The following is a 10,500-nucleotide window of genomic DNA, read 5'->3' on the forward strand; positions in this document are numbered from 1 at the left end:
GACAGGCTGAGCGACGTCCTCGGCGGAGCATGAAAGCGGAGCGACGACCACAGCCGGGCCGGCAGGCTGAGCGAAGTCCTCGGCGGAGCATAAAAGCAGGGCGACGTCCTCGGCGGGGCAGGGAAGCAGGGCGACCTCCTCGGCAGGGCAGGGAAGCGGAGCGACGTCCCCGGCTGAACAGGGAAACAGAGCGCTGTACTCAGGAGTGCAGGAAAGCGAAGCGAAGTCCCCTGTGAGGCGATTGAGAGGAGCGTGGGTCTCCGTGAGGCCAGGGAGAGGAGCGTGGGTCTCTGTGAGGCCAGGGAGAGGAACGAAGCTCTCCTCGAAGCAGGAGGGGGGAACGATGTTTGCCATGGAGCAGGGAGCAGGGACCCCCAGGGACCCTCCCTGTAGCAGGGAGGCTGAGCGATGACCTCAGCCAAGCAGGGAGACTGAGCGACGTCCACAGCCGAACAGGAGGACTGAGCGACGACCTCAGCCGAACAGGGAGGCTGAGCGACGTCCACAGCTGAGCAGGGAGACTGAGCGGCGTCCACAGCTGAGCAGGGAGACTGCAGCTCTGGAGTGGAGCTCTCCTCGTAGGTCTCAGGCTGGGGCTCTGAGGTCACCAGGTGAACCTTGGGCAAGGGCGGATCTTGGGCGGCCATGTCAGCAGACTCGGGCATGAGCAGAACTTGGCTGTGTGTGTCAGCAGACTCGGGCGTGAGCAGAACTTGGCTGTGTGTGTCAGCAGACTCGGGTGTGAGCAGAACTTGGCTGTGTGTGTCAGCAGACTCGGGCGTGAACAGAACTTGGCTGTGCGTGTCAGCATACTCGGGCTTTGGCAGAACTTGGGTGGTCGTGTCGATAGTCTTGGGCGTGGGCTGAACTTGGGCGACCGGGTCGGTAGACTTGGGCGTGGGCTGAACTTGGGCGACCGGGTCGGAAGACTTGGGCGTGGGCTGAACTTGGGCGACCGGGTCGGTAGACTTGGGCGTGGGCTGAACTTGGGCGACCGGGTCGGTAGACTTGGGCGTGGGCTGAACTTGGGCGACCGGGTTGGTAGACTCGGGCTTGAGCAGAACGTGGTCGGCCATGTTGTTAGACTTGGGCGTGAGCAGAACTTGGTTGTTAGGCTTAGATATTAGCGGAGCTTGGTCAACTGGATCAGCAGGCTTGGACGTGACATCAGGAACTTGAGACTTGACTTGGATTTCAGAGACTTGAGACTTGACTTGGACTTCAGTGACTGGAGACCTGACTTGGACCTCAGGGACTTGAGACTTGACTTGGACTTGGACCTCAGGGTTGAGCTCTGGTGCAGGAGCCTCCCTGTTGACCTCTAGCTGGAGCTCGGCAGGTGAGCCCACCTCGTGGGTCTCAGGTTCGAGCTCAGAGGTCGCCAGGTTAACCTCCGGCTGGGGCTCTGCATGAGTTTGCCTGTAGTAGTGGGTAAATGGCAGGGCAGGTTTGCCTGCCAGACTTACCCCCCAGACCCCCCCCGAAAAGTTGTTCTAGCTCGACCCTCGCCTCCGGACTCCCGAACCGCATCATGAACTCCCCCACAAACTGTTCTACACTGTCCAGGTTCCTACAGTGCTTATCCAGTTGGAGCTGCACCCACTGACGGGCCGGTCCAAAGAACCAGGACCACATGAATCAGAGCCATTGCTTCTCCTCTGGCTTAGGGTCTAACAGGCTGGAGAAATAGAATTGACAGTCTACCAGAAAATATTCTGGGGCACCGAAAAATCCGTCAAATGTATCAGGAAGCTCCATAAATGTCCATTGTGGGAATTGGACTGAGTCCATAGCGGGGACGGTTGGCGTCGACTTCTGGGTTCTGCGTTTTCTCCGTTCTCCTGCTGCATCCATGTTTAGGCAGAAGATTCTGTCACGTATCGTGACGGAGCGGAGATAGGACGGATGCAAGTGCAGTATGAACAGTTGTTTATTTTAAAAGAGAGACAGGCAGACAAATCCAAAACGTGATCCAAAACGTAATCCACAAACATGCAAGAGGTGATCGGCAAACAGGCATACACGGGGTAAACGAAACGAGAAACATTAACTATGACGAGGAACTGGCAGCGGATAATCCAGCGTGAACTAACTCTAAACATGGACCGTAACTATGACTACTAAACGAACTAATCTAACTCTACGATAATCTTCCGCGTTGTGTGCTGGGAGGCGCGCGGTATATATGTGGACATGATCAGCGTCTAAACTGCTAGCAGCTGAGGGCAATACAGACACATGTGAAATCCCAGCCAATGACAGGACAGGGAGGAGACATGACAGAAACATAAACAAAACACAAGTGTCCAGATGTCACTACTGTCAACAATGGAAAAGCAGGTGCTCGCGCATTCGCGCTTAGAGCACGCTGCTTCAAGGGGGAATCATGACAATCTGACAATCTGATGAATCTTCAAAAATGAGCTGAATTAATAATAATAATAATAATAATAATAATAATAATAATAATAATATAATTATATTCAAATTTTACACCCTGCAGAAGGAGGGGAGAAGGATCGGAATGATGAACATCAGGAGAGAGGTGTGTACAGATAGGATGGGAGGTGTTTACACACACACACACACACACACACACACAGATTATAAGTTACAACATGCAATTACAACACAAACCTGCTTAACCTGTTTCCACGCACAGGTAAATTCAACACAGCTCATACTGTCTCTCTTCTTCAGGACCTTTAAACAGACACACCTGTGAGTATTTTCACTCGTATTCATTTAGTTTGTGATGATATGTGATGTAGTAATAGTATTATTAAAGTAATTATTAAAAGAAATTCTTGAGGCTGGTACCTGAACACTACAGAAATGTCCAATGCCACGTGTAAAAATCCTAAAAAGGCAATTTTTTCTTCAAATGAATGTGTATGTGAAACTAACAGTGAACGAGATCAGACAGACAAATAAAAAGAGACGGAAATGAGGTGTTGGCGCTGAGTGGTGGAGAAAACGAGAGAGGGAGAGAAAGAGAGAGAGTTTCCATAAGTATCTCATTAGTTTTATCATTTTATAAAATAACACCTACAGGTCCAAGGTATTAATTATGTAAATTAGGTAAAAATCAGTTTATAAACTAGCCTTGACTAGAGATAAATCAAATATAATTCATTCAAATTAAATATTTTTGAATATTTATATTTTTGTTAGAACAAAACAGACAACAGTTTACATTCTATTAAATGTTGTTTTTTAAAATGAATTCCTCATAATTCCTCCACAGTCCTAATCTGGCCTCTGCATGTTCCTATCACTTTTTAATCTTTGAAAACCTTCTATAAAATCTACACCTTAAGAAAATTATGAAGTTTCTAGAAGGTTTCAGGCTCTGAGAGGCTCATACACACCTTTAACCCTTTCCCCCACACTGTTCCCATCTTCAGAATCAGGTGAAAGCTCAGTGAAGGAACTATGGAGCCACTGCTGAGTGGAGAAGATGCTGGTGAGGGATGCTCAGGGGAGACAAGCAGGACAGCAGGAACAGGAAGAGATTCACCTGGAAGATCAGGAGCAGGTGGAGGTGAAATAGTGGCAGAACATCTCAGTCTTAAAGACTTCCGAACACTACTGAAGTTATTAAATATTACTCTGCCTAAGAAAGTTCTGAATGATGATGTCATTGCTAAGTCCAAAAACCCACACGTTAGCACAAACGCAAACATCATCGTACAAAAACTGAAACACAATAAACTGCAATTTGTACTGACACCTCGACTGCAGTGCCGGACAGTCAAAACCGCCTATAGTCACCGACGCCGTAATGAAGTTCAGAAGTTTACACGAAATATATTTTTTAAAAATATGAATAAAAACGGGCAAACTTTAAAGCAAAGGTGGGAAAAAATTCCCCACAGTAATCGGCGTGGACTCAGGATGAAGGAAACATACAGAGGAACCAAAAGTGCAGGTGGTGAGGAAACGGGGAACAAAAACAAAACCCAAAACCGAAGGAATGAAATGAAATGTTTACGATTCTTCATCAGAGAAAATGGTCTTTCAGACGTGCGCTACAAAAGAGAACGCAATATAGAATTTGAGTTTCTCTCAGGAAGGATGGACTTTCTAATAAAGACTAACTGTAAGGAACCTGAGAAATCAAAGACCATCATACTCGAGTGTAAAGGTACAGCAGGTGACATGGTGGGGAAGGTGTACAACAAACCTATAGAAGGTCACAAAGCTAAATTAATTCGTGAGCATCAATATTATGAGCAAACTCAGGCCTACCTGTACTTACTGAAAAAAACACAACGCCATGCTGATCCAGTCGAAGCTGCCATGGTCTTCAGAGAACACCAGCAAGATGAGGACGATGAGGACGACGACATGGATGACGAGGACGATCAGGAGGAGACAGATGAGGAAGAAAATCAGAATGATGATAAGGATGAGAAATACAAGGTATATAAAGAAAATCAAAAAGAACTAAAGGGAGACTTCTGCTACGACTATGTGGAAGGAAATGGATGGCAGATTGAAGAGCTGAACAATTACTGCAAAGAGAAGGCACTGCCTCTATACCTGGCTGTTCTCAATAAGATCTTCGAGAAAGTAGAGAAAAAGAAAAAAGAGAGAGAGACAGAGACAGACAGAGACGGATATAGAGACGGAGACGGATATAGAGGCGGAGACAAATATAGAGACGGAGACGGATATAGAGGTGGAGATGGATATAGAGGCGGAGACGAATATAGAGGCGGAGACGGATATAGTGACGGATATAGAGACGGAGATGGATATAGAGGCGGAGACGGATATAGTGACGGATATAGAGGCGGAGACGGATATAGTGACGGATGTAGAGGCGGAGACGGATATAGTTACGGAGACGGATATAGAGACGGAAACGGATATGGAGGCGGAGACGGATATGGAGACGGAGACGGATATAGTGACAGATATAGAGGCGGAGATGGACATAGAGGCGGAGACGGATATAGAGGCGGAGACAGATATAGTTACGGATATAGAGGCGGAGACGGATATAGAGGTGGAGACGGATATGGAGGCGGAGACGGTTATGGAGACGGAGACGGATATAGAGATGGAGACGGATATAGAGGCGGAGACGGATATAGTTACGGATATAGAGGCGGAGACGGATATAGAGGTGGAGACGGATATGGAGGCGGAGACGGATATGGAGACGGAGACGGATATAGAGATGGAGACGGATATAGAGGCGGAGACGGCCGTAGAGGCGGAGACGGATATAGAGGCGGAGACGGATATAGAGATGGAGACGGCCGTAGAGACGGAGACGGATATAGAGGCAGAGACGGATATAGAGGCGGAGATGGATATAGAGGCGGAGACGGATATGGAGGCGGAGACGGATATAGAGGCGGAGACGGATATAGTGACGGATATAGAGGCGGAGACGGATATGAAGACGGAGACGGATATGGAGGCGGAGACGGCCGTATAGGCGGAGACGGATATGGAGGCGGAGACGGATATGGAGACGGAGACGGATATGGAGGCGGAGACGGATATAGAGGCGGAGACGGATATAGAGACGGAGACGGATATAGTGACAGATATAGAGGCGGAGATGGACATAGAGGCGGAGACACATATAGTTACGGATATAGAGGCGGAGACGGATATAGAGGTGGAGATGGATATGGAGGCGGAGACGGATATGGAGACGGAGACGGATATAGAGACGGAGACGGATATAGAGGCGGAGACGGATATAGAGGCGGAGACGGATATAGAGACGGAGACGGCCGTAGAGGCGGAGATGGATATAGAGACAGCGAGAGATTTCTGCAATAACTTTAGTGTTCATTTTACTCTTTATTGTTTTTCTATTCTTTTATTTGTTGTTATTGTTTGTCTTTAGAACTTTTATATTTATTTGCTTTGGCAATATTGTTAAAGCAGTCACGCCAATAAAGCACTCTTCGAACTTGAACTTAGACAGAGACAGAGATAAAAAGAGAGACAGAGAATTGAATTTAGCTAAAATCTTTATCACATGAATCCAAACAGAAGCCATTCAGTCACAAGTTTACATCCTCAGGGAGGAAAAAAGAGGGAGAGGAGGACTATATAAAGAACTCAGAGAAAAACAACTCTTTTTCAACCACACCACAGAGTGTCTTTTTGTTACACCATATTAATTCAAAGGTCACAAGGTTATGTGTTGATTTATAAAAACAAAAGTTAACTAAAATTCTAGATTCTCCAAATAGCACCAGGACATTTTATCCAGCTCTTTATTCTATTTTATTCTTTCTGCTAATATAAACAGCTACTATAAATGTACATATTTAGATGGCTGAATGCTTTTATGCTTGTTATGTATGTAATGAACTATATCAAATATTGCTGATAAATGAGACTCAGACTAAAGGCTGAACTACTCCATCACCCTGGGTGCTCCTCAATACTCAAATTGATGCTTCCTCGTTTCCTCGCACCTCTGAAATCGATCGAAGTCGGCCATCTTGAAGGACATATCAGTTCTCTAATTGCACCACGAGGTGAGGAACGAGGAGTGGGGAAGCTTCCAGAGGAGCTAGGAGTGAGGATACAGGTTTATCCTATGCAGAAGTGTTTCTTGTAGAAAAACCTGATGCACGTATAAATTCCCCTCCTCCTTAACATCTGCCACAATCTCCAACAAAAAGTCCTTTGATGATGTGATGGGATTTTGTGTGAAATATAATTAAATAAATGGCGCACTTATATAGCGCTTTTATCCAAAGCGCTTTACACTGTGTCTCATTCACACACACACACACACACACACACACACACAACGGTAGCAGAGCTGCCATGCAAGGCGCTAACTTGCCATCAGGAGCAACTTGGGGTTCAGTGTCTTGCCCAAGGACACTTCGGCATGTGGAGTCACGTGGGCCGGGAATCCAACCTCCAACCCTACGATTAGTGGACAACCCGCTCTACCACCTGATCCACAGCCACCCTATAATATAAATAATAATATGCTTACAATGAGTGTTGTAATTCATTGATCCTTGTATGTTTAGATATGCAACGCTGCACAAAAGATGCGATAATCGATGTATTGTTCATTAACTCATTGTTGAGTAACCATCATAAAAAAAATCATAGTTTTAACTATCTAGAGGAGAGCGCCCTCTACAGGTAAGAAGAATTACATACACATGCTACCATATCTCTTAATCTACAAGAATTATGCATCAATAAATAATTCCTTCAACAACACCTTATGTTATTTATAATTTTATAACACCTTGTATTATATACCACCGTCTATTCATTTGTGCTGTCTACTGTCTTGCATTAACACTACTAATAAAATGGATTAGCAAATTAGAGATGTGAATAATCTGGAGGAGATTATTTCCTGAGTCCGATCCTGAGGTGAAAGCTGCAGTGATTAGGAAGAAACGTCTGGAACTTTAACCGGTGTTTACCGTTAAAACATGCTGTGAATTCAGTGTTACATGATGGAATATAAGTACAGATTTATAAATGAGACGTATTCAAGCCCACGTACTGGTGTATTAAACCATTTCCTGATCCAGGGTGGAACATTTCCTAAGAAATGAACGCTACGTTCATGACCAACTGGGAACTGGTCCGACTTCCCAGTTCCCGTTCCCGACTTCCCAGATCCAGTTCCCGACTTCCCAGTTCCCGTTCCCGACTTCCCAGTTCCCGTTCCCGACTTCCCAGTTCCCGTTCCTAACTTCCCAGTTCCCGTTCCCGACTTCCCAGTTCCCGACTTCCCAGTTCCCGACTTCCCAGTTCCAGTTCCCGACTTCCCAAAGGGAAAGATCAGTTTAAACTCGTAATCCCTAATCGGAGAGTTGGAGTTTTGAAGACAGTGATGTTTAGGTGAGGAGAGGGACGCAGAGAAGCACTGAGTTGAGCTGAACTCTGATGTGGGAGCAGGAGGTTGTGAATTTCAGCTCAGGAGGAGGGGCATTTCTCTGAAAGTGAAACCTACATGACGTGGTGTTGAGCTACAGCCTGGTAAGTGTCCATTAATATTACATTAACAAGAAGAAAAAGCTAAGTTGTGTGTGTGTGTGTGTGTGTGTGTGTGTGTGTGTGTGTGTGTTCACTGTAAACTGCATTAATGTACTACATAAATGTTGTTCTGTTATTTATAAGTTCACAGCAAACTTATTTCCACAGATCCCCCTTGTTTACTAAACACGAAGTTCAGCTGCAGAACTGATTACAACAGCAGAAATCTCTAACGGAGATGAGATTATTATTAGATTATAATTGTTCTATGAAAAATAATATTGATTTATATGAAGGACTTCATCACGTACAGAACCACCCCAACAATATTATTTTATATCTGTATAACAATGCACACGGTCACAAAACAGCTCCACAGGAATCCAGGTATGGATTTTAAATGCATTCATTTAAAAGGAAAAACCTATTTTATATATATATATAAAGAAAAAAACTCCTCCCTGAGACGATATGAGGAAGAAACCTCGAGAGGAACCAGACTCAAAAGGGAACCCGTCCTCATCTGGGATACACACCGGATAGTGCGATTATAAATAAATACACCCCTTCTATTAATGTGAGAGTCCAAAAGTGTTAATTGTGTAACCAGGAATGTATTAATATGAGCATCAGAGTCATTTCTGAATTCATTATAGTTTTAAGATGGTTATTATATCAAACTGAAGTCATTAACTGTTCAGTGACGCAGACTTGAGTGTAAACTGTTCTCAGAGACTGCAGTCCTAAAGCAACATGGTTTCTACGTGGTCTCATCCACACTAAAGTCTTGGTGATCTTTAGGCTGTCCGTGCTGGAGGCCATCCTCAGCGGCAGCGATGAGAACTCTAAACAGAAGTAGGGCATCAGGACGGACTCCTATCATGTAGACGTGTAAAATCAAGAACTACAGGACTATTAGAGTAGTGTAGAGTATACTGAAGAATGGAGAAGAAGTGAGCTGGGAGATGAATTATGAGAAGTTTATAGTCCTAAAGGAGGAGTTTATACACACTGAGGGTATAAATGTAGATAAACACACCCAACTGGATCAGCTGATTCAGTACACAGAGAACTCACCTCTACCTCCTCTTTCTACACCTCTATCTCCTCTTTCTACACCTCTACGTCCTCTGTCTACACCTCTATCTCCTCTTTCTACACCTCTACGTCCTCTGTCTACACCTCTACCTCCTCTTTCTACACCTCCGTCTCCTCTTTCTACACCTCTTTCTCCTTTCTACACCTCTGTCTCCTCTTTCTACACCTATATCTGCTCTTTCCACACCTCTATCTCCTCTTTCCACACCTCTGTCTCCTCTTTCCACGCCTCTATCTCCTCTTTCTACACCTCTATCTCCACTTTCTACACCTCTGTCTCCTCTTTCCACACCTCTACCTCCTCTTTCTACACCTCTATCTCCTCTTTCCACACCTCTGTCTCCTCTTTCCACGCCCCTATCTCCTCTTTCTACACCTCTACCTCCTCTTTCTACACCTCTACCTCCTCTTTCTACACCTCCGTCTCCTCTTTCTACGCCTCTATCTCCACTTTCTACACCTCTATCTCCTCTTTCTACACCTCCGTCTCCTCTTTCTACGCCTCTATCTCCACTTTCTACACCTCTATCTCCTCTTTCTACACCTCTACCTCCTCTTTCTACACCTCTATCTCCTCTTTCTACACCTCTGTCTCCTCTTTCTACACCTCTGTGTCCTCTTTCTACACCTCTATCTCCTCTTTCTACACCTCTGTGTCCTCTTTCTACACCTCTACCTCCTCTTTCTCAAAACCTCTCAGATATCTGAGCATTAAATATATGTTCTTCTATATTGACATTTTTCCAATGAATTTACAAAACATATACTCAACATAACAGCAACATCCATGGCCCTGATTTACACGAAGATGAATAAAACAGCATTAAATACAGTTATATGCAAAAGTTTGGGCACCCCTGATGAAAATACATATTTTGTTGATTTTTGAGTAAACACCTCTGCAGCAAACTATTATTATTATTATTATTATTATTATTATTATTATTATTATTATTATCATTATTATTATTATTGTGTTGGGAAGCGCACGTTTCTGTGTTGTCATGTCTTTGTTTATTTTGCCAAAGTAAGGAGAAGATAGTGTTTTGAACATTGATTTTATTTTATGTACGTGCTCAATAACTGATTTTTGTTCATATTTAACCAAAAAGTTCCGTACTGCAGCTTTAATGTGCCATTACCTGCAATTGCATCAGTCTCAGCCCCCACTGCGTGACAGAAGGCTGCCAGCTGAATGTAAAAAAACTATTGATTTGATATTTTTGTGCATCATAGGAACTCTATTACAATCGGCCATTTTCAAACTTCCTCTTACAAATGTAGAAGCAGAAGTAGTAGCGTTTCAGAACTTCAGGAGAGATACTGAAATACAACACGCAGTCACAGAGTTTATGTAAATGCACATGCAAACACCTGTACCTGAGCTTTCACTCATTTCCCACCAGT

General features: G+C 44.6%; 1 protein-coding gene across 2 annotated transcripts in view; it reads left to right on the plus strand.

Annotated features, from left to right (window-relative positions):
- Window positions 1-7,826: 7,826 nt before the first annotated feature.
- The window catches only part of LOC128617774 (uncharacterized), an 8,663-nt gene continuing 5,989 nt past the window's right edge, over window positions 7,827-10,500 (plus strand). Inside the window, exons 1-2 of one of the 2 annotated variants that reach the window (XM_053640949.1) lie at window positions 7,827-7,998; window positions 8,164-8,382. In XM_053640949.1, the coding sequence (XP_053496924.1) occupies window positions 8,234-8,382 (149 nt within the window). In that variant the 5' untranslated portion in view covers window positions 7,827-7,998; window positions 8,164-8,233. The remainder of the gene's footprint in view (window positions 7,999-8,163; window positions 8,383-10,500) is intronic. The other variant, XM_053641029.1, reaches the window with a different exon arrangement.

Source organism: Ictalurus furcatus, chromosome 1 (genome assembly GCF_023375685.1).
Source record: "Ictalurus furcatus strain D&B chromosome 1, Billie_1.0, whole genome shotgun sequence".
Taxonomy (NCBI): Eukaryota; Metazoa; Chordata; class Actinopteri; order Siluriformes; family Ictaluridae; genus Ictalurus; species Ictalurus furcatus.